Below are 25660 nucleotides of genomic sequence, written 5' to 3'. Positions count from 1 at the left end.
GGAGGTGGAAGTCTTCCTAGACTGCAAAAGAGTGGCAATGACCCTTTCTGAATAACCCTTATTCCTCAATCACTCCCTCTCAAAAGCCAAGCCACTAGACAAAAGCGAGCCGCCTATCTGAAAATATGGGGCCTTGACGCAGGTGATGCAGTAGATGAGATAGCCACAATGGACCATCCACTGCTAGGTTGATCAAGTCTGCAAACCATGGATGCCTTGGCCACTCTGGCGAGAAGAGGATCACGTGGCTTGGATGGACCTCTATGCATCGCAAGACCTTGCCTAACAGTGGCCAAGGCGGAAACACATACAGAAGGATGTCTGTCGGCTAAGGCAGAACTAAGGCATCTACCCCTCCTACTCCTCGTTCCCTTCTTCGACTGAAGAATCACGGAGTCTTGGCATTATAGAAGATCACCATTAGATCCATGCAAGGCGTGCCCCATCTGCGACTGAGGCGGCACATCACTTCCCCTGACAGCTCCCATTCTCCGGGGTCCAGCTGTTGACAGCTCATAAAATCTGCTTGCACATTGTCCATGCCTGCTATTTAAGACGCTGCTAACAGTGCTAGATGTTGCTCTGCCCGGTTGATTAGATCCTGGGCTTCTTGAATCACTGCCCGACTTTTGGTGCCATCCTTGTCGGTTGATGTAAGCCACTGTTGTCACAGTGTCTGACAAGGCTTCCCCTGCACCAGGGGCAGAAACACTTGTACAGCCAAACATACGGCTCGCATTTCTAAGCAATTGATGAACCACAAGGCTTCCTCCATTGACCATTGTCCCTGAACGGACTGATCCTGAAACACTGTTCGCCTTTAGGTGAGGCAGGCATTGGTGGTGACGATCATCCAGACCGGGATATCTAGGTCCACACCTCATCTAAGCTTGTCCGGAACGAGCCACCATGAGAGACTGGACTTGGGAAGCTCCGTAAGTGGAAGTGGCAGCTGAAACTACTCAGACAACGGGTTCTCGCAGGATAGTAAAGCCGACCGTAAAGGCCTCATATGAGCAAATGCCCATGGAACCAACTTCAAGGTAGACACCATAGACTGAAGAACTTGCAAGCTGTCCCAGACCTTGGGTACCTGCTTCCTCAACAATCCATGAACTTGAGCTTGCATCTTGGAAATCTGCTCTTTGGTGAGGAAAATCTTCTCCACCTTGGTATCAAAACGTGCCCCCAGGAATTCCAAAATCGAGGAAGGGAAAAGATGACTCTTGGACAGATTGGCTATCCATCCCAATGATCTCAGGCACCAGAGGACTAAGTCCACTGCCTCTCGGCAAAGGATTTCTGATGTCGCTTGAATCAACCAGTCATTCAGATAGGGGAGAACCAAGACCCCGTGCCTCCGAAGAGCCACAGCTACCACAACCATCACCTTGGTGAAGGTCCTGGGCACCAATGCCAGACCGAAGGGCAGGGCGCAAAAGTGAAAATGTTCTCCAAGAACCATGAATCTCAGATATCTTTGATGATCAGGCTGCATTCCAGAGATGCCAGGAACTCCCCCTTGTGCACCGAGGCAATTACAGAGCACAGAGTTGCCATTTGAAACTGAAGAACCTTTAGAGCCACATTCACCTTTTTTAAATCAAAGATTGGGCAGAACCTGCCCTCCTTGATGGGAATTACAAAATAAATGGAATAGCGGCCTGTCCCCTGTTCCTCCAGAACAGAAACGATGGCTCCCAGCATGCGAAGACGACAAACTGTTTCCCGCACTGCCAACTTCTTTTCCTCATAAGTACACAGGGGGACCAAGAACAAATCTCTTAGTGGCTGAGCAAACTGTAAAGCATAACCTTGTTTTATCATGCTTAAGACCCACTGGTCTGATGTGATCTTTGCCCACTCCTCGTGGAACAGAGCAAACCAGTCCCCTATGACTGGAACCAAGGAGTGGACCAGCCTCGCATCATTGGGCGGATTTGGCTCCCCCGCCACCTTGGGAGGAGCCATGTCCTCCCAGCTTTCACCCTCGAAAGGACTGGTTCCAGAAAAGTTATCTCCCCGAGGACTGTCTCTGGGTACCCTCTGACACTCAAAGGCCAAAACCATCTATTCCCTCTGAAGCGGGACGAGGAGGAAAGGACCCTTTTTCCTTTCAGCTTATCTTCAGGAAATTTATGAACCTTATTCTCCCCGAGAAACTTGACCATTTCCTCCAAGTCCTGACCAAAAAGCAACTTCCCCTTGAAAGGCAAAGTTTCAACTGACAGAAGAAATGAGAGATAGACCTGTCGACTTAGGCAGAAAAAGCTTTATTCGCACAATTGTTAAAAGAGCCCAACTCTGGCCAAGCTTCACACGTATGGCTGCATGAAAGGCTGGTCAAATAAGATGCTTCTAAAAGTGCACAAAGATAGTATGGTAACCGAACGAAATGAGGAAAATTGATGAACAGCGTCTCATGAATCGAAATTCTTTTACTGATTGTCAGAAATCATTAAGTGTATGTACCATTAAGGAATAATAAAGGTTGTAAATGTAAGCCAGAAACACTGTCACCAATATCACTGATGCAGCCTTTTGTGCGAAACACAGCCAGATTTGGACTCTTTCAACAATTGTGCAAATAAAGCTTTCTCTACCTAAGGCGACAGGTCTATCTCGCATTTCTTCTGCCTTTTGGCTTTGATAGATTGTTTTCTGGTTTGTTTCCTGGAAAGTTTCCAACTGAGACTTGGATGAAATGTCAGCCGATCAATTCTTCAACCAGGGGAGTCTCTGGGCTGAAACCGCCAACATCGTTGTCCTGGAGGAGGTCCTAATGAGATCATATAACGGATTAGCACCATAGGCCACCACAGCTTCTAGCCGCTCCGCCTGCTGCATCTCTGATTCAGACAAGGAACTGTCTGCTTGCAACTGCTGTACCCAGCGCAAGCCCACCCTCAACATTAACTGCTACACACAGCCGCTCGAATGCCAAGGGCAGACACTTCAAAAATTTTCTTGAGGTGCACTTCTTGCTTCCTATCCTGAAGGTCTTTCAGAGCTATAGAACCAGCAACTGGAATAGTCATCTTTTCTTAGTAACAGCTGAAACGAATGTATCCACCTTTGGGGCTTCAGGAGCTCAAGCGTACCCTCTGGCAAAGGATACATCTTATCCATGGCTCTGCTGACCTTCAGGCTTGTCTTGGGAGTATCACACTCCCTAAACATCAACGTGCTGACTGACTTGGTGAAATGGAAAAGCCCTTGTTGGACCCCGGAGGCCAGCCATGACTGGGGCCACTTCTTCCAGCCTCGATTCCTTTCGCAGGGTCTTTGTACCCAGTTCTTCCAGAACAGCGGGTATCAGGGGATTCAGCTCCTCCTTGTGGACCAACTGTAACATCATGAGTTCATCCCTTTTCACAGCTGGGCTCTTGGTCAGCACCTGATCCGGATCCTGATCTGTCAAACCCAGATCTGACCCCAGTGGGTCCTGGGCCCATGGATCCTCCACTTCTTAAGCCTCGGAGGAGCTCTCCTTGGTGGCGGTCAGTGTTGAGGCCCCTGGGACCCACCAGACCCTCACAGCCCCAGAGGGTCTGGTTCTCTTTGCCAGTCTTGGGTGCACCAAAGACCCCTGCGCAGCTCTAACCCTGCCCATGGTTTTCCTGGTCTTATGCAACAGGAGGAACAAAATCATAGGAAAAGGTAGAAGAGGCATCTGAGTCTTCAGTGGGATCCTCCTTGCCTCCTGAGGCCCCTCAGTATCCTGACCTCCCCTGGAGGTCCTAATAACCTGGGATAAAGGAGGGAAATCCCCCTCCCCCTCTGTGGCCTGCGAGGCAGCCACAAATGTGGACAAGATGGCTGCCGTTCCTGTGCCTAGCGGGAAGGGATCATCCACAGGTTACCATGCTGGTGAGAGCCTCCCAGACTTGTGGCACCTATCCAAAGTCAAGGCCATCATCCCTGAAGTGCCCTCTCTTCTGGAGAGGCACTGGGAGCATCAGCCATCGTGCAAGAGACACACACGTGCGTATCCACAAGCAGCACAACAGGAACCGCATGGCACGAAACCTGGCACGGAGCCGTGACAACAGAAGAGCGGCCGGAAGAATGGGAAATAAAAACTGAGCCATCTGATCGCCTAAGAGGAGGAGTCGGGGTAAAGTGTGCCATCCCACGGCAATCCCTGTTTACTCCCTTTGCTTTTAGATTTCTTTTTTTAAGAAAACTTTAATCAGGCAATATAAGAAATTAACAGTTCCCTCGAAGAAGAATGGCTGCAAGCTTTGTCCATCCTTCAGGGCAAGGGAACCGAGACCCCCAATTTTCTGCCCTGTCAGGCGATAAAGGACCAAGCAATAAAGGGTCCTTGAACCCCTGCTTGTCTGCCTCACAGATGGCCCCCACCAGGACCTAACAACCCCCTGGGAGGCAATCACTCCTCAATCTTCTAGTCTCACTTTATTTTTTTTTAAACTCAGACTGCAGGCTTTGCACCTCCAACATCTGCTGGAGACAAAGAAATACCAAGGGACTGCAGGTGGCACCTTGTGTTATGTGGCAGTTTCAGTAAAACTCCATCAGCTGGAGGGAGGCAAAACCCAGGAGTCTGGACTGATATGGATACGTACAGGGAACATAAAATACCCACCAAATACTACAAACATTTTTAATAAAATAAAATAAATTTAACTAAATCTATACTCTGACATTCTCAGATACTTGAACTTAAAGCAGTACATTAACTCAAAACTGAAAATCAGAATTGAAGGTGAAAATCATACCTTTGGGTAAAGCAGTTATATTACAAGGAATATATGTCTGGATCACAAATCACTTTAAAAGTTCTGAAATATTCATTTTGCAAAACTTAGTTGATCACTTACACAGATGACTTGCCAGTTCGAGGATCACTGAAGGTGGTTGTCCTTGTGTTGTGATCAACAAAGTACTTAACCCCTTCTCTTGTGTATCTGATTTCCCAGCCCTTGGGTAGTGGATCCTCATCTTGTAAACTATAAGGTAATTCAGGAACAGTACATCTTTAACAAAAGCAATGTATATAACCAATACAATTTTTAATTAATTATGAACATGCATGAATGTTGCAACCCTACCCTTGAGTTCGAGGGTCTTCCCACTGTGTGGTTTTCGTGTTGTGATTCACAAAGTACACCCTGTCATTTGAATCAACTCTCCTTTCTAAAACGAAAAAAAATATAAAGCTTAATGCAGGGACCAGCATCAGGCTAACCGGTGTCTTAAAAACTCTTTGGAGGTAGGTGGGGTCCCCTCTGACATTGCAGGCAGTGGCCCGGTTCCCTTCCAATGATGTGGCAGTGATGGCCTGGTGGTCATCCCTTCAAAACAGCCCTGGATTAGTGGCAAGCTTTATGGTGCATTAAGATTATATTTTCCATATCAAAAATTCATTCACTTACCCCAGCCTGCTGGTAAAGGACCAAGTGGATCATTTTCTAACAACATTGAAGCCTAGGAAAAATAAAAATACAAAAGAAGTTTAATTTCTTAGCATGTCTTAATTGTGAACCGATGTGAGGTTACTAAACAAATGTCGGTATATAAAAACTGCAAATAAATAAATAAATAAATGTCAGGTTGTGTGTGTTTATTTATTAGCTGCTTTTCAAAAAAAAAAAAGTAAAAGAATAAATAAAAATCTCAAAAATGTATAAACAGGAAACAAATTCAATTTTAAAATCTTGATCTGTCGGATTCATATTATCTTCAAGAGAATATGATTATCAAATAATTTTTCAGGTCAGTTTCTTTAAGCAGCATGTACTACTGAATCTTTTAGTAAATACTTCCATGTTAATTTAACTAACCCATGTTGAAACTGATATTGCAAGCAACATATGGAAATATACAAGAACTATGGTTCTTACAAATGCAAAAAAAATATCTCCCTTTCCCCCCCCAAAAAAGGAACACACGAGTTTGCTCAAGGAAATACATCACACCTTCTTCCCAAGATTCCTGACTAAAGCCACACTTTTCATCCCCAGCCACCAAGAACTATCATGAAAAGCATATACAGTGCAACTAGAGGTTGATACTATGCACTGATTGGAGCATGAGCACATATTACTAGATGTGCTCATGCTCCAATCAGGCCACGACTCAGAAGCTCAAACAAGGAACGGAACCTTAACTTACAGCTTAGTGGCTTACAGTTAGGGTCCTCTTTTCAGTTTAATCTGATTTTTCACCCATAAATTTCCAGATTTTTCCAGAGCTTCAGATGCAGTGTTCAAGGCCTCCAGTAACTGCTGGAAGCCAGTGTGGGCCAAAGTGCATTCTGTGCTTCAAGGTCCACCCTCCACCAGTGAAAGTGCTCACTCTCCAGTTCCATCCATGTCAGGTTTCAAGTCCTGCCTCCTCACCCCTCAAGCAGCCAAAGTGTCTGCTGCATTGGTGCCATGAATGCATTTCAAGTCTGCCCTGTCCACCAGCAGCATTCCCTAGCAGGGTCCCTGGCCCTGCATAAAAGCAGAATTGCAGTGTTGCAGAGCGAGGGAGCCTCAATAAGCATGCTACTGAGGGAGAGAAGCAATAGCCTGGAGCCATCACCGGTAAGGATGAATGCTGTTGCAGTGTGTGTGTGTGTGGGGGGGGGGGGGGGGGGGGGGGGAGAAAAAGTGGGAGTAAGATTCTTGGTAGAGTAGGAGAGAGAGAGAGATGGGCATGTTAGGCAGGGGATGGGTATAGGGGTGCTGCTGAGTGGGTGGGTGGGAGAACTTGATAATGGTTTCTATCCACCAAAATAAACTCCGATATTTACCTGGAAAAATAATGAGCCATTATTTTCAACTGATTTTCTCCTGTTTTGCTCTTATCATAATAAACCATGATAAATTCCTGGGAAAAATAAAGAATAAAAACAAGAAGCAACTTGTCTGGAAAGATAGAAGTTTGCTTGCTTCTTAAATTACAGAATATTACCGAGTAGAGGTATCGCTGATTAAACTGCTGCATAGCTCCCTGTAAATGATTGCGTTGAGATTGCCATTGTTCAAAGTTCCTGACTGATTCCATGGTAGGTCTCTGCCATGTTGTTGTTCTTGTGTTATGATCCACATAGTAAACTCTTCCACGCTCATCGACCCTTCTTTCCCACCTACAAAAAAATTTCCTAACATGAACACACAAATCCTTTTACAACAGAAATATCAGAAAGGTAACAGTTTGCATTAGCACTTGGGACTGTACAATTTCAGTCAATAACAATCCTTTATATAAACCTCTCCATTACAACATTCTGATAGGAGTTTACTTACAAGAAAGCAAAGTTGCTTATCTGCAACAGGAGTTCCCTTGGAGACAGCAGGACAAATCAGCCATACAAAGGTGACATCATTCGACAACACCGGGATGGAAAAGCTCTCTCAGAATGTAGAAAAATCAAGATTTTCTGAACATGAACTGTGTTCCCTTGCAGCTGCCACCACATGAGTCTCTTCAGTCTTTGTAGCAAGTTAACCTTCAACTCTAAGGAGAGGTGGGTAGGAATGTATGGCTGATTTGTTTTGCTGTCTATGAAGAACACCTGTTACAGTTTTGCATGTTTACTTTCTCTGTGGACAGGCAGGATAATAATCAGCCACACAAGTGAGGAATCCCAAGCTGAGAGTTGCATTTCTGTCATTCACCTACATCAGTAGTGAAAAACATGCAATGATAATGAAGATGGAGGGAAATTAAACTTTTGATAACTGCTTGGCCAAAACTGCAGTCTTGATGTGAAGCATTTTCTAGACAGAAACGACCAGTGAAAGTATAAAGCTTAAAAAGACTGCCGAAGCTTTGACTTGATGTGCTTTCATTTTACTTTGAAGTTGTCATGACGGAGAATAGCAATAAGAAATACAATCTGAAATCTAAATGGAAAAAAAACATTTTGTAAAGGAAAAGCTTTGTTTGACTAGATTGAAAATGACCAGCCATGAGGACTTTCAGTAGGACTTTCTTTTTAAATAGTAAAGGTCTTATGCATAAGACATACTGACAAGCAATATCAGATCTTTACTACAACCACATTCAAAATCTGTCAACAAATTTTTACAGCCTTTTGTACCCCTTAGTGCCTCATATGTTCATTATCACTTGTCTATGTGTTTCTGATCTTGAAACTATTTGACCAAGTGATCATCCCCAAGCACTGCGAGAGAGTTTGGTGGGCCAATTTTTTCGGTTGCACTGTTTATGTACATCTCAGTCTGACTATATTATACAGGCTCAGTCAATGCTATCTTGGTTTTTTTTGTTTTGTTTTATTTTTTAAGCACAGGGTTACCCACTACAAGTAATTAAACAAGCCAAGGGATGAGCCCTGTATATAAATCGTGACCTTCTATTCACTATGACCCACTGTCACCACTGAAAGAATGATGTGGTTTAGCTTTCTCAGGTAAAATCAGGGAAATTTGTACTATCATTAAACATTATTGGACAACTTTATTCCTACATTCCATTTTTTGTGAATTTCCCCATTTTTTCATTCCGCCCAGGTAAAAACCTTAGGGCCAGATTTTAAAAGCCCTACGCATAAATCCAGTATGCATCTTATAAAATCAGGCGTACATGTGTGCGCGCCAGGTAGCACGCACACCTTTTAAAATCTACCCCTTAATGTATCATCGGAACTTCGCACAGTCCCTGATGATCTGGTGTGCGTTGGTCACGTTTGATGTGGCCAATGTAATGCACCTTTTCAGATTCCTTGAAACTCTTCCAACCTTCTGATATGGGAAAATCATATCATCTTAGAAATCAACCGGATTGTTTATTCTCTGGGATTGTATATGTGATGTTGCCCATGCTCTCTCTTGTATGTTGGTAAGACTACTCGTACGGTTAAAACAAGGCATTGCTCATGCATACATATTTCAAACAGCAATGCCCCTCGTCTCTGATTGGTTGGACAAGGGCCATCTATTTCAGTTTAAGATTTTTTGTTATAGAAGGGGTTATCCATCACACTCGTGGTAGTGATTTTTCAGCCTTCTTGATACGTGAGCAGCGATGAATCTTTGAATTAGGGGCCCTGGCACAGAGAGACCTAAACTGCAAGATCAAGTAGTCTGCTTTTTTTCTGATTCTTCAGCCTTAACTTGAGCAGCACTGGATCTTTCAAATACTGAGATCGAGTGGTCTGTTTTTTATGAGTAATTTATTTTGATTTTAAATTTTAAATTTTCCCGCAGTTGTGTATATGCCTCAGTTTGATTGGCTACGTAAGTTCAGGTGCTTACTGGGTATATAATTGGTTGAGGGTAACCACATGACTTTATTCACATAGTTTATTGGCTTTTGGCAGCTGCTCATTGATTGGTCTATACTTTGAGTATTCCTCATTATTGGCTGGCTGTTTTTTGATGCATTTGCCTATACGTCTACTGCTCAATACTGTCTCTATAGAAGCAGGTTTTTTTTGTTATGCTAGCATGTAGACCTGTATGGTATATTATATATTTTTTTCTGTTGGCAGCTTTGTTTCGATTTGTGTAACTATTATTGTTCTTCTATAGTTTGCTTGAAGTGAATCCACGATGTTGATTTCGACCTTCCCGCTGCAGCTTCATGCAAAACATCGACTGTGTTGGGCGATTGACCTGATATTGATAACATTGTGAAATAACTGCTATAAAAACATTTTTCTTTAGAATTAAAGGCATCACAGTTTCTCTATTAAAGTAGAATTGAAGCAAGTACTTTTGATTTGAACTTTATTACAGTGTATTTACAGATTGAAAGAAACACTGGACCATACCCCCTACAAGTGACTACATTTTGATGTGTCCTTATTGTTCTCCACCAACATTTGGTGACAAACATCTAAACATGTATACCCTAGAGGAAAGGTAAAATAGGGAAGATATGAAAAAGACATTTAAATATCTCAAAAGTTTTCATGCACAGGAAGCAAGCCTCTTTCAAAAGAAAGGAGGCTCTAGAGTGAGGGGTCATGGGATGAGGGTGAAAGGAGGAAGACTCAGGCATGATCTTAGGAAATATGTCTTTACAGAGAGGGTAGTAGATGCATGGAACAGCCTCCCAGTAGAGGCAGGTTAGACAAAAACAGTATTTGAACTCAAGAAAGCATGACTATCTCTGAGGGAGTGATGGAAATTGTACAACTAAAATAGTTAGGTGGATAGGCAGACTAGATAGACCATACAATCTTTTTCTGCCGTCACATTGCTAGATCATTGGCTCAACACCAGTTTCCCCTTTAGCCAAGGACTGAATTCTTTTAAAGAATTGAGGACTGCTCTCAACTCCACGTGATTAATGTGGCATAATCTATCTTGGGGAGACCAAATTCCTTGAGAACAAAGACTGTTCATATGTGTTCACCATCTTTGATTAGTGTAATTTGAAATTGAGGTTGGTGAAAAGTCTGCCCTAACAACGGATTTGAAGGTTCTAGCCACCATGCCAGAGACTGGATGAGTGTGTTGGATATATTCACCTTGTGGTAAAGTAGTTGTAGGTGTTGGTTTCATTGAGACTTCAAGTGCCATTACAAATGTCTCACATTGCAACATGCAAAAGAGGTAACATGAAGAAGCAGGCAGAAACCTATTTCTGATGTGAAAGGCTACTAATTATGTTGGTGAGCTTATTCACCCTCTACTAAAAGAGAAATATTTTTCCTTGTATGGAAGGCAGGCTCCAATAAATATTATATGAACTGGATTTTGGAAAATTAATGATGAATCCTAAGATATGAGAGTATTCATTGTATGAAGTGCAGAGGAATGAGCTTCTTGAAGAATATGGTTGAATAATAGCTAAACATCCAAACATAGAGTAACAAATTCACTGCTCTTCCTTAGATAAGCAACAACCACTGCATGACATTTTGTAAACCATAAGAAAATAAGATATGCTACACTGGGTCAGACCAAGGGTCCATCAAGACCAGTATCCTGTTTCTAACAATGGCCAATCAAAGTCACAAGTACCTGGCAAGTAACCACACATTAAATAGATCCCATGCTACCAATGCCAGCAACAAGCTGTGGCTACTCCCTATTAATTAATAGCAGTTTATGGACTTCTCCAGGAACTTATCCAAACCCTTTTTAAACACAGTTACCCTAACTACCTTAACCACATACTCTGGAAATGAATTTCAGAGCTTAATTATGCATTGAAAGAATTTTTTCTGATTTAAATGTGCTACTAGCTAACTTCATGGCATGCCCCCTAGTTCTCGTATTATCCGAAAGAGTAAAAAAATCAATTCACATTTACTGGTTCAAGTCCTTTCATGATTCTGTAGACATATCATATCCCCCCCAAGCAGTCTCTTCTCCAAGCTAAACAGCCTTAACCCATATGGGAGTTGTTTCATTTCCTTTTATCATTTTGGTCACCCTTCTCTGTACATTCCCCAGTTAAGTAGATCTTTTTTGATTTAGGTGACCAGAATTGCACATAGGGGGCCAACTGTCCAGTTTTGGACCAGACAGCCAGGTTTTCAGGCATTGGATCCTCCTTTTTCCCACAGCCTCTTAGTTAGAGGAAGAGAAAGGCAGGTCGGAGCCTATCAGAGGAGAGCTGTGCTGTATCCCTGCCTCATTTCCCATGCTGTGATTGGACAGTATAGGGAGAGGAGGTGGTGCACAGCACAACCCTCAGCTCCCAGTGGTTCTGCAGATACACAGATACACTGTTTAGGTAGTTCACTGGCAGGATCTAAAATTTATGCAAATGAGGGGGTACCATTCCCCCACCCCGCCCCCGGTCCTCAAGTGTCCAGTCCTGGTCTATGTAAAAGTTGGTAACTCTAATTTCACATCTATTCAAAGTGTGGTCTCACCATACACGCGGGCGTAGATTTGTTCGTGCAACCCGGCGCGAACAAATCCACGCCCCATTTTATAACATGTGCTTGCAGCCGCGCGCATGTTATAAAATCCAGGGTCGGTGCGCGCAAGGGTGTGCACCTTGTGCGCACCGAGCCCAAGGGGAGCCCCAATGGCTTTCCCTGTTCCCTCCAAGGCCGCTCCGAAATCAGAGCGGCCTTGAAGGGAACTTTTTTACAATCCCCCCCCACCTTCTCCTCCCTTCCCCTATCTAGCCCACCCCCCCAGCCCTACCTAAATCCCCCCCCCCCCCCACCTTGTTTCGGCAGGCGTAACTTGCGTGCCATCCCCCGGCACGGTAGCTGTTCCGGAGGCCTCGGCCCCGCCCCCCCAGAACGCCCACAGGCCAGCACCCCGCCCCGCCCCTGGAACGCCCCTTTTCCGAAGCCCCAGAACATATGCGCGTCCTGGGGCTTGCATGCGCTGCCGAGCCTATGCAATATACGCGCGTAATCCCCGAAAAGCTGCCCCTAAGCCAACAATTTCAATTTCAATTTGTTAAAGTTTCTATCTTGTCTTCTTCTTGCTCCTAGTTGTACGTCTCCTTGTTTATTGTAACTGCATCTATATTATTTATAGTTCATATTATTTCGTTCTCTGTTCCGGTTATCACCCATTGTTTATTGTAAACCGGCTTGATGTGATATTATCACGAATGCCGGTATAGAAAAAATTAAAATAAATAAAATAAAATAAATGTAACCAACTATGATGCCCAGATCTTTTTCCTGGTTGGTAACTCCTAATATGGAACCTAACATCGTGTAACTAAAGCATAAGTTATTTTTCCCCTATATGTATCACCTGGCACTTGTCCACATATTTCATCTGCCATATGGAAGGTCCTCCTACAATTTATTACAATCCGGTTGTGATTTAACTGCTCTGAATAATTTTATGTCATCTGCAAATTTGATAACTTCACTTTTTGTACCCCTTTCCAGATCATTTATAAATATATTAAAAGCACTGGTCCAAATGCAGACCCCTGAGGCACTCCACTATTTACCTTTAATCCTACTCTCTGTTTCCTGTCTTTTAATCAGTTTCCAATCCACAAAAGGACACCGCCTCCCATCCTATGACTTTTTAATTTTATTAGAAGCTTTTCATGAGTGACCCTTCAAAAAATATAGCAGATTTGTGAGGCAAGACTTCATTTGGGTAAATCCATGTTGGCTATGTCCCATTAAACCATGTCTATCTATATATTCTATAATTTTATTCTTTATAATAGTTTCTACAATTTTTCCCAGCATTGAAGTCAGGCTCACCAGTCTATAATTTCCCAGATCACCTCTGGAGCCCATTTTAAATGTCGGGGTTACATAGGCCAACTTCCAGTCTTCAAGAACAATGGATGGTATTGATAGGTTACAAATTACTCATAATAGGTCTGAAATTTCATTTTTTAGTTCTTTCAGAACCCTGGGATGGTATACACTGGGCACTGTAGAATCTGAAAGGGAGAATTCAATATTGGTACAATTGCTGGCTATGTTGAAATGAAGAAATTTTCTGTGATTTTTGTGAATTGGGATATGTCTGCAGGCATTCTTTAGGACTAAGTTAGCTTTTTTTTTCTGTCTTCATCTGCTGATGGGGGGAAATAACCCATTTGTCTGGACTGGTCTGGCAGGACTAAAGGGAAACGACATTAACAGATACGTTTAAATTTCACCATCATTATAATTATTTATTTACAGTAAATCACATCTTTCCAAAGAGATAAAAGTGTGTTACAAGAAATTTCGCTTATAACATCACAATAATTTTGGATTACAGAGTAATGGCATGGTTCTAGTTGAATTACAATCTTTTTTGTTGGCAGTTTGGATTACAAAAGTTGTTTCGTGAAATAGATTGCTTTATTCACACTAGTTAACCACTGCAGAGTTGCATACCTGTAACAGGTATTCTCCAAGGACAGCATGATGTCAGTCCTCACACATGGGGTGACATCATTCAATGGAGACCGGCATGGAACTTTGATCTCAAAGATTCTAGAGCTTTCAGCATGTCTACTGAGCATGAGCAGCCGTAGCCTCCCTTCTGTATCTCAGGCAGAGACCAGTCAGTCCAAGATATAGCAAATACATGGAAAAACCAACATCCAGGGGAAGCGGGTGGGGTTTGTGAGGACCAAATTGAAATTACAACACATTCACTTTTTTTTTTTTTTTTTTTAAGATTTTCTGATTTTAGTTCAGTCTTATATTATGACAACTGTCAATTACTGTAACTCCTTGAATATTGTCCTGCCCAAAGCTAAATTGCGAGCTTTACAACTTTTACAAAATTCAGCTGCCTGCCTTATTACTAAGATTCCAATTTGCGAACATCTCTCTCATTTTTTGACAACTGACTGTATTGCAGCGTTTAAAATTGAAGGTTATTTTAGTAAATAAAGCTCTACGTTCAACTAGTTCCTGTCTTCTTGAGGTCCCTGATTTCCAAGTGTGATTTGTTTTATTGACTGTAGTTCATCTAGCCTGATTTTATCACAGGCAAAAGAAATATTTTCAAATAAATAAACCTATGGCTCAAAATAACCCGTTGTTCCACCTGTCATCGCTGGCACACCAGAGGAAATGTTTGCATGAATAGGAACTGCTATGTCTGCCAACTAATGCATCTACCAACAGGGTTACCTCTGAAAGAGGAGAAAAGAACCCAAGACTGTAATATGGGTGGAGAGCCACCTTCGTGTGATCCTCCACCCCTGACCCAAGTCGCCCTAGATAGGGCGAGTTGTCAGAAGGCAAACATGCCAGTGAAGAAATAGAAAGAGGAGAAACCTCCCCTCGGAGGTAGAATGCCACCCAACGTGACACCGATGAGCAGGAAGGGCAAAGTGAAACTATGCACATTGCGCTCAGCAGGTATCTAAAAAAAAAAAGCACTCCACCCACACAAGAGGAATCCTCATCTGTTACTGGGGAACAGATTTCTAGTAGAGGGAACCCTCGACCCTAAGAGGATTCCTGATCTGGGTAGCTCATCGCCCACCAAAAGTACAATGGGGAAGCGAGAGCTCCAAATGGGAGGTTTGCGGATCCCGTGCGAAAACAGAGGGCAGCTGCCATTTAGAGGCTAAGCCAACTCAGATGGGATGTGAAAAACAACCTGCTCTCTGAGCAGAAAACAAAGCACCGAGAGGGAACCTACTGAGGGCACCTCTCGAAAGCTAAAAGTCAGACCTCTCAACCCCGAGGCAGAGGGAGAGCACACTGTTCAACTTGATCAGATAGATTCTGGAAACCCCTCCACTCTCCGAATGACAGTGGGGCACAATTGTTGACCTTTGAGGTCCTCAAGGCGACTGGAATGGTAGCTGCTGGCTGCCTAGGTGGACGCTATCTTTTGTTTGGTTTTGAAGTTTATCAGTTGTGAACCAGACAACCCGAGCAACACCAGACACTTTGCGCTAATATGCTCTGGTTGCAAAACCCTGTCTCTCACGCCCCCATACACAGGGATAAGCTGGCAAGTGCGCACGCGCATACACAGGCTTCACCGTACACACATGCCACACACAAGCTTCCTCAATCATGCGTTTGCGCAGGCTTCCACATATACACACAGGCTTCCACATGTGCACATACTTGCACAAACATGCACACACACAGGCTTACACAGACATGCACACACAGGTTTCCACACGTGTGTACGAGCAGGTTTCCCACAAATGTGCATATACATGCGAGCAAAGTTTCACACACACACACACACTAATATGCTCTTTCTCCGAGGACAAGCAGAATGGCAGTCCTTATACATGGGTGACATCATTGGATTGAGCCAGACTTTCTAGAACTTTGAACCTCTCTGAGCATACTTGGCATACATTGTACCATGAATCCATGCAGGGTTCCTTCAGCCTCCATGGAGCGTCTTAATGCCCGCCTGGACTCGGTCGCCTCAGCGGGTTCTACGTCTTCACCCGCCTTGGGTGCCTTGGGGAAGGCTTCACCACCCCGACCAGTCATCTCCCTACTGGCTCCTTCCCGCTATGCTGGTGATCCCCAGCAGTGTCGCGGGTTCCTCAACCAGTGCAATATGCACTTTTGTCTTCAGCTGGCACTGTTTCCGCACAGCCTCACCAAAACGACCTCATCCTATCCCTGCTCGAGGGTAAGGCCCTGGGCCTGGGCTTCACCCCTGTGGGAGCAGTCGGACCCTATCCTTCTGGACCTCTCTCCTTCCTGCACCTGTTCCCATCTGTTTTTGAGAACCCCGGCGGGCCACGGCCAGCACCGAACTTCTGCACATCCATCAGAGTGGTCGCCCTTTGCTGGACCATACCATTGAGTTCAGGACCCTGACGACTGAACTTCATTGGGAAGAATCCTGCTTGAGAGCTATTTTCCTGGATGGACTTTCACCTAGGATTAAGGACGAGCTGGCCACACGAGACCTTCCTGCGTCTCTGGACGCATTAATTGATTTAGCAGGCCGGATCGACTACCGCCTCCAGGAGAGAACACAGGAGTTATCCAGTTCCAAATGACGCATGCCTGGACGCCTCCCGGCAGGCCTCTCCTGGTTCGCAACCGCCTCCCCTCCTACGGAGGGCCCTCCTGAAGAACCCATGCAGTTGGGTCGTGGGCCTCTGTCTCCTGAGGAGTGCGAAGGACATCGGTGGGGCGGCCTCTGTCTCAACTGCAGGTCGCAGGACACCTAATCGCCCAATGCCCAGTTCGGCCGGTAAACTCCCGGGCTTAGGTCGTCTCACTGGGGGAGTGATCTAGGCCTGACTGTTCTAACTCCCCCTTTTAACCTTGCCAGTAACCATCTTCATAGGGGGTAGTGGTTTCTCCACACTTGCCCTCGTGGACTCCGGAGCAGGAGGGAATTTCCTCCTATAAGATTTAGTCGGCCAGTTGCAGATTTCTACTCATCCCTGTCCCGTTCCACTCACGCTCTCCTCCATTCATTGAAATCCCCTCTCGGGGATGATTACACGCATGACCGTTCCCTTGCTATGCCATGTTGAGCCTGACCACCATGACATATTTCATTTTATGTGATCCAAAGGGCTATTCATCCCGTTTTCCTTGGGATGCCTTGGTTGTAACAGCATAACCCACAATTTGACTGGGCATCATTGAAGCTAGTCCAGTGGGGCCCATCCTGTCCACGGACCTGTACGATCAAATCCACGAAGTCCAGTTGCTGTTCCACTTCCGCACTTCCTAAAGGCATACCTCCTCACTACGCCCAATTCGTTGATGTTTTCTCCCAGGAGGCTGCAGACACCTTATCTCCTCACCGGGAGTTCGACTGCGCTATCAATCTACTACCTGGTACAATGCCTCATTGGGGAAGAGTGTATCCTCTATCCCTCCCTAAAACTCGTGCCATGATGGAATACATCTGGGAGAATCTGCAGAAAGGCTTTACCCGCCCCTCGAAGTCCCCGGCCGGAGCCAGGTTTTTCTTTGTAGGCAAAAAGGAAGGCACCCTCTGGCCATGTATCAATTACCATGGCCTGAATGCCATTACTGTGAAGAATCGCTCTCCGCTTCCTTTGATAGCAGAACTCTTCGTCCAGCTCCAAGGAGCTAAGATCTTTTCTAAATTAGATCTCCAGGGAGCCTACAACCTCATTCGGATCAAGGAGGGAGATGAATGGAAGACAGCATTTAACACTTGGGATGGCCATTACGAATACTTGGTCATGCCCTTCGGCCTCAGTAATGCATCTGCTGTTTCTCAAAATCTCATGAACGAGATCTTCCGCTACCTTCTCTACAACTGTGTGGTCATTTACCTAGATGATATCCTGATCTACTCCCAAACTTTAGAGGCTCACCGCTAGGATGTGTGCCGGGTTCTGCATCGACTTCGCAAGAATCATCTCTACACTAAAGCTGAGAAATGCATCTTCAAAAGGGACTCTCCCCCTTTCCTCAGTTATATTGTGTCCAGCCGGGGCTTCCTCATGGATCCTTCCAAATTGAGAAGCATCCAGGAATGGCCGCGAGCCAAGGGGCTCCGAGCCCTTCAACGATGCCTGGGCTTCGCAAACTATTATCGCAGCTTCATCAAAAACTACTCCAAGTTGGCCATGCCTGTCACGGCCCTGACACGCAAGGGGGCCAACATCTAAGTGTGGCCAGTCAACGCTCTAGAGGCCTTCCGGGCGCTTAAGGAGGCCTTTCTGCGCAAGCCCTGTCTTCGACACCTGGACCCCAGAGTTCCGTTCATACTTGAGGTGGACGCCTCCTCTGAAGGGGTAGGGGCGGTGCTCAGTCAGCACAACTCATCTGGGACCCTGCATCCTTGCTCATTCTTCTCCAGAAGTTTAATGAAGCTCAGCGCAACTATGCCATCGGTGATAAAGAGCTTCTGGCAATAAAACTGGCCTTCAAGGAATGGTGCCAGTGGCTGGAAGACGCACAGCATCGAATTACGGTCTACACAGACCATAAGAACCTTAAGCACCTACAGCAAGCCCAGCGCCTTAACCTTCGCCAAGCCCACTGGGCCCTGTTCCTTATAAGATTTGACTTTGAGCTCCGCTACTGACCTGCAGCTAAAAATCTCCGAGTGGACGCACTATCCCTCTCGCTCTCCCCTGAGGACCACGAAGAACCATCACAACATATCTTAGACCCTGCTTGAATCATCGTCGCGGTTACCAAGGTGATACTGCCAGACATAACTATTGCCCCTCGAAGAATCCGTAACAGGGTCCTAAAAATGGGGCCATGACTCCCGCACTGCAGGGCACCCCGGACGGACTTGAACATTGTCCTTACTGCAACAATATTACTGGTGGCCGGGAATGCGCCAAGAAGTGCACACATACGTGGACTCTTGCCCCATTTGCGCCCAGCAGAAGTCACCAGTAGGGAAACCCTGGGGCCTACTTCAGCCTCTTCCTGCACCCAAGGAACCATGGACACACGTATCTACAGACTTCCTTGTGAACCTGCCTGCCTCTGGGGGCAACACGGTCATATGGGTGGTGGTAGACCGTTTTTCCTAAATGGCTCACTTTACAGCCCTGGCCAGCCTTCCCTCTGCAGTCGAACTGGCTCAACTGTTCGTCCAACACATATTTCAGCTCCATGGTCTTCCCCTGCACATCACCTCAAACCGTGGACCTCAGTTCACTGCTAAGTATTGGCAGAACCTCTGCAAGAAGTTCCAAGTCTCCCTTGACTACACCACTGCCTATCATCTCAGGCAAACAGCTAAGCGGAATGCACTAATCGTGCTCTGAAACAATTCTTGAGAGTTTATGTCAATGCCCGCCAGAACAATTGGGCCTCGCTGCTCCCCTGGGCAGAGTTTTCCCATAACTCGCACCCTTGCACCAGAACAGGAGCCTCGCACTTTCAAATAGTCTATGGGAAGCAGCCATTTCTGGCCTTGCCGTCCCCTCTCCGGCTGCCCAGATGACGGCAGAAAAGCTAAAGGAATTTTGGACCCACACCCAGCAAATGATCCAAGAGGCTGCCCAATCGGCCAAAAATTTGCCGATCGTCACCGTCAACCGGAACCTCAATTTCGCCCCGGAGAGAAGGTGTGGCTCAGCATCCGCCACAGTCGACTGAGGGTTCTGTCCATGAAATTGGCTCCGTGCTTCATTCGGCCCTTTCCCATTCTCCAACAATTAGGACCTGTCACGTATCAGCTTTGCTTGCCACCCTCTCTGAAAGACCACAACTCTTTTCACGTGTCTCTACTAAAGCCCTTGGGTTTTCATGGCCTTCTCGGAAGCCACCCAAGACTCCTGCAGTCTCCGCGGAAGAGGAGACTACGTACCAAGTCCGGGAAATCCTGAATGTCAGGAGAAGAGGCCGGAGATGGGAGCACCTCTTATCGTGAGAGGGATTCGGCCTAGAAGAGAACTCCTGGGAGTCCTCAACCAATATCCTTGACAAACGACTACTCATTCAATTCCACAAGGATCACCCTGACAAACCGTGAACCTCAGGAAGGGGGCTTAGAGGAGGGGATACTGTTATGAGAACCGGTCATGGTCCTCCGCGGCTGCCCCCCTTCACTCACCGGTTTCGCGCCAACATTCCGGCTGGTCCAGGGACACTGGTGGTGGCTGCGGGCCGCAGTGGATGCCATCCTGCCCCACGCTGAGCCTCCGCCGCTGGCGCAGCCTTCTCAGCACAGCCGAGGCCGTCCGACTTCCTCTGCTCCCCGGCAGTCTTAGGCGCGCACGCCACTCATTTACATTTAAAGGGGCTCTGCTGGGAGGTACGCTGGCTCCAACCCCCTGACCTCGGCCTATATTCAGGCAAGGCCTGCTCCCAGACCTTGCCTTGGCTTCCTGGCTCCTGCTCCAGTTGGAGCATCTTGTTCTTATTCTGTTCCTGACTCGTTGTATTCCTGCTCGGACCCTTGAGAATCCTGCCTGCACCACCGACTTGACTCGCCGCATGCCCTGACCCATGCTTGGACTACGGACTACGACTCTCGCTGCTTGCCCTGACCCACGCTCAGACTACGTGATTCGCCACCTGCCCAGACCATGCTTGGACTTCGGAAAATGAGACTCACCACACCTGAGACTCTACGTAAGTCCAGCCGGTTCCAATACCCAAGGGCTCAACCTGTGGGGAATGAGGGCTGGTAGTGGTGAAACCCCAGCGGGGTCTCAGGCTCTCCCCAGCTGATGGTGGACAGCTGTGAGGCTCCTCCGCACAGGTGGTGCCAACGTCCCCTTGGACCAGGGATCCACAACCATAACAGAGCTTCTGCAGGCTTTTCCCCTTAATCTTTTTTTTGGGATACATTAGTCAGCTAGGTTTTTATTTATTTTTCTTTAATGCAAGATTTAAGGAACTTTAGGTAATTGATGGTTATTGGGTACTACATATTGGATATAACTATTCCTTACTCTATTATGTTTTCTTCCTGCTCCTTATTAATATAGATTGAAAATGAGGTCTCCAAAGTCAACGTTAAAAGTTTAAATAATCCCATTAAAAGGAAAAAAATCCTAACATATGTAAGGAAAATCAAAGCTGACCTAGTATTACTACAAGAAACTCATCTAGATGGGAAGGAATCAGCAAAACTCCAACAAGACTGGGTTGGTGAATGTAGTTATTCAGTTGCCAAAGGAAAGAAAAATGGAGCGGCAATTCTGTTTATTAAATCTTTTAATACTCAAACTATATCCCAAAACTCTGATGTAATGGGCAGATGGGTGCTAGTTATGGCCCTAATTTCTGGGCAACATCATTTGATTTTGAATATTTATGCCCCAAATGTGGACTGAGTATTTCAAAGATTCAGCCCAGCTACTCCTGGAATATGGGGATATAACCATTAATTTTTGGAGATGATTTTAATCAACCACAAGATCTAGAACTAGATAGACAATCAAAAAGCAGGCCCGTGATCTCTGTAAGTCCTAAAGGATATGAGTCCGAGTTGGGTCTAGTAGACCCATGGCATCTCTTACACACTACAAGAATAGAATTCACATACTTTTCATTTCCCTATCATTCATACTCCCATATTGACTTTCTTAATCTCTAAATCTATTTTACCAAGAGTAACAAATCTATTTATTTATTTAAAAGCTTTTTTTAGGCCGGAATTCGTGGGTACATCATATCGGTTTACATAGAACTTGAACGTTATACAAAGAACAGGGTGTGGTAACTTGGGTGGGGGGGGGGGCGGGGGGTAACAGTTTAAAAGGAACTTGATTGCGGTACATAGAAGGGGAGGTGAAACTTGGGGGGGGGGGGGGGAGTAAACAAAATTTGAAGGGGGGAGGAGAGAAAGGGCTGGATAGAAAATTGAGGGAAATAAAGAGGGGGGAGCGGGAGAAGTAATAGGAGATAAAGGAGGAGAGAAAAGAGGAAGAGTAGGTGGTGCAAGGGGGGAAGGCTATGGGGGAAAGGGTGACAAATATACAATACTAGGTGAGAAAGGATGATAAAGGTACAGCAGGTTAAGGAAGCAAATAGGGGGTTGTAGGGGGGAAATAAGTACGTTAAAAGGGCAAGTGGGGTGAAGGGGGGTGAAAAAATATACGTTATCTTACCAATACTGGTGTCAAATCATGCAGCTATTACTTTATCCCTCTCTATTGAGGAAACTCCAAATAGATCCCCCATTTGGAGACTAAATACAGCACTGTTAGAAGATGAATTCTTCCTGGAGAAGATGTCCAAGTTTGTTCCTGAGTTTTTCTCAATTAATGAGACAGAACTCACTCTATAACCTGTGGTATGGGATGCATTCAAAGTCATAATAAGAGGAGAGATAAGTTATGTAGCACAAAAAGAAAAGAAACTTAATATAGTGAAACTAGAATCAGATATAGCGAATCTGGAAATAGAACATTCATTTAGGTATTCCAGATGTGTTTCTAAAATTAATCAGACTAAAATATGAGTAATACACTTAGTCAGAAGGCAGGTAAAAGTTTTTTTTTTTTTAAAACAATCCCACTACTATGCAGAAAGTTATATCTCAGGCAGACTTGTTGCTCAATATCTAGCAGTTAAAAAAAACAGATCTTGAATTCACGCTATTAAAGTATCATAGACAGCCATTGTTACTAATGATCCAGATATTTTACATCAATTTCAGCAATATTATCACAATCTATATACTTCTGTTTTAGGCATTATCAAGTTTCAAAAAGAATGTGACTTCTTAAATAATTTATTTTCTCCTCACCTGAAACAGATAGTGTATCTAGATTCTCCTATTTTTAAGAAAGAGATTGCTCAAGCTATTAATACTCTCCTGTCCAATAAGACCCCCTGGTCCCGATGGATACCCGGTGGAGTTCTACAGAATTTTCAAGTCTGGTCTGCTTCCAAAATTGAATACTTTATATTCACAATACGTTAAGAATGGAAAATCCTCTGATAATTTTTTGGAGGCTAATATAGTATTAGAGAAACCTAGACAAGATCCTTTACTAGTGAAAAATTATAGACCCATCTCCCTTTTAAATGTAGACTGTAAAATTTACTCAAATATTAGCTACTAAATTCAACTCAATCTTGGGTGATTTAATTCATTCGGATCAAGTTGGGTTTATAAAAAGTAGACAAATCTTTGATAATGCTAGAATATTTCATGATCTGATTCAGTTACTAAACTGCAACAAATACCATCTTTAGCTTTATCCTTAGATGCAGAGAAGGTTTTTGATTGTGTAGAATGGGAATATATCTTTAATGTTCTCACGAGGTTTGGTTTTGGAGATTTTTTCATTAAATATATTAAGGTGCTATACGGTAATCTATATTCAAGGATTCTGGACAATAATGTTCTTTCTGGTAGCTTCCCTCTGGATAGAGGCACAAGACAAGGGTATCCACTGTCACCATTACTTTTCATTTTATCATTAGAACCACTTTTACAGGCAATACAACAATCTGATAATATCTCTGGGATTATTGTGGGAGATCAGAGTTATAAAATAGCTGCATATGCAGATCTATTATTCTTAATAAACACAGAGCATTATATTAATAGCCTTTTAAAATTAGTGATTTCTCAGTATTTTCAGGTTTCAACTGGGACAAAGCAGAAGTTATACCACTTAATTCAATGTGTTCAATCTGTCCTCTCAAATTATATTTTAAGTATGTCTTCTTTCTTCACAACATTTTTTATACTAAAATTGATAAATTGACCACATTTCTGTGGAAAAAGAAACCACCACGAATTGTGTTAAAAACACTTAAATTAAGGAAAGATCAGGGTGGGGGGTTGGTTTCCCAGATTTTTATAATTACCACTGTGCCTTTCTTTTATGGAATGGAATTAAAAGGCTCTTAAATGAAAAGGACTTGCATTACACTCCTAACTGGTTAACATCAGAAAAATCCTTAGCTGCCCCTTTATCTTTGAATCTGTTGCCTGGTATGAATGTCCCTAAATATGTCAAATTATTTCCTACTCTAGGGGCTACTCATTCAGCCCTTTGTGCAATAGAAAAATTGTTGGAATTCAGATGGAATAACAGTATGCATTCTCCAATCTGGCATAATTCTTTTAAAGTTCAATTTTAAAAGCCGTAGGCGGGCATCCATGTGCATGAAGTTCCCGGCATGCGCGTATGGACACGCCAATTTTATAACATGTGCACGCCGACATACAGATGTTATAAAATCGACTACCTGCGCGCAAATGCGCGCCCGATTTATAGCGGCACGCATGTGCAGACTCGCACACGTAAAGGGGCAAGTTTTATAAGAAGCACTCGGTAACTTGATAGGCCCATTCCCCAGTTCTCTCCAATAAAGGAGTGGACTGGGAGGGAACATCCTAAACCCCCTAGCTAACCTGCCTCCCATTTCTCCTATCTGCACAGACCCCTAAAACTCTTTTTTTGTTTTTTAAATATTTATCCACTCTGCCGTGCAGCAGTAGGTTGTGAGTGCCAGTCCGATCCCGGCGTGCAGTGACCCAGCCCACCCATGCCAACCCTGTCCACGGCCCACCCCTTTTTGCTGAAACCTTTCTTCGGTGTGTACCAGGAGATATGCGCACATGGCTGTGGCCCTTTAGGCCCGCGGTGCGCGCACGGCCAACCACACGCCTATCTCCCTGTATGCTCACGCGTAGGCCTTTTAAAATTGGGCCGTTACGTATTAATAAGAAAATAATTAACTGGACTATGTGGCAAGAAAAAGGAATATGGACTCTTCAACAGATATTGTAAAAAAAATGTGACTACTATTGTTTGAAAAGTTGGTCCAAGATTTTCCACTACCATTCTCTCAAAAATATAGATGTCTTCAGTTAAGCCAATGTATTATACATAGCATTTCTTCTCTCGAAAATTTGAAGTTCCAGAGTTACATTCCTTAAGTTTTATTTTAATTTTATTTTTTTGGACATGAATCATCTTTATTCAATAAATTGCTTTGTTCTCACTCAGCATCTAAATGTTTGGGATCAGAGAAGATCTGGGAAAATGAACTGGCTCTGGAACTTGATTCTTAATTGGATGCGGTTCTGGAAGCAATCTATAACATTAACACATTCATCAAATCTTAGTCTATATATTTTCTACTCCATCGCACCTCATGGACACCAGTAAAGTTATTTAGAGTGGGATTCCGCTCATCAAGCTTCTGTTGGCATTGCAAAATCGCAAATGGCACATTACAACATATGTTATATGACAGTTAAAATCCAACCTTTTTTGGACTCAAATACGGGAATTCATAACAAAAATGTTTTCATTTAGTTAACCAGTTAAATATAAGTCTCCAATTTTGCAGTCATATCAATTTCAAGATAGGCTTTCACCTAACCAGTGAAAGGTTGCACTTGCATTACAGATGATACTTAGTAATTGGAAAGATGTCAGCTGGTTAAATAGTACCTTTTGGTGGAATACTGTTTGTATGATTTATAGATTTGAAGTAGCTACAGCAGCTAAGTTATATCTAATGAAAAAACCTATCCAATTGGGATATCCTTAAAATACATTCTTGAATCTAGTGCATAAATACAAGACCATCTAATAGGAAATCAATTTCCTCCTGCATTTTAGTGTATTATTAAATTGTATAAATATATTTCTATTGCTAAATGTTCAATACACAGAATAAACTGAAAGTATCAAAAATTGGGCGGGGGGGGGGGAGGTGGGAGGTTGAGACTCACAAAAGAAAATAATTAAAGAATAATTCGGCAAAGGAAGAGAAATTAATAAGAAAAACAAGTGACCAAAAATTTTCAACAAGAGACTTAAGGAGAAAGTAAAAAAACATCCTTTTCCACAAGCAGAAAAAGAAAGACTGAGTAGACTCATGCAGTGGCAGCTGCGCAGGAACACCTGTGCATGC

At 44.1% G+C, this 25660-nt stretch overlaps 1 protein-coding gene across 6 annotated transcripts in view; it reads right to left on the bottom strand.

The window, feature by feature from the left end:
* Positions 1–25660, bottom strand: part of WWP1 (WW domain containing E3 ubiquitin protein ligase 1) — a 398863-nt gene that overhangs the window by 139114 nt on the left and 234089 nt on the right. For all 6 annotated transcript variants that reach the window (XM_029591608.1, XM_029591609.1, XM_029591605.1 and 3 more), the window contains 4 exons: positions 6925–7099; positions 5400–5451; positions 5076–5160; positions 4845–4973 (listed from right to left, as the gene is read on the bottom strand). In XM_029591608.1, the coding sequence (XP_029447468.1) occupies positions 4845–4973; positions 5076–5160; positions 5400–5451; positions 6925–7099 (441 nt within the window). The remainder of the gene's footprint in view (positions 1–4844; positions 4974–5075; positions 5161–5399; positions 5452–6924; positions 7100–25660) is intronic.

This window comes from Rhinatrema bivittatum, chromosome 2, assembly GCF_901001135.1.
Source record: "Rhinatrema bivittatum chromosome 2, aRhiBiv1.1, whole genome shotgun sequence".
In the NCBI taxonomy this organism is placed as follows: Eukaryota; Metazoa; Chordata; class Amphibia; order Gymnophiona; family Rhinatrematidae; genus Rhinatrema; species Rhinatrema bivittatum.
Note: the sequence above shows the minus strand (reverse complement) of the source record. Positions and strands in the feature narration are given on the sequence as shown.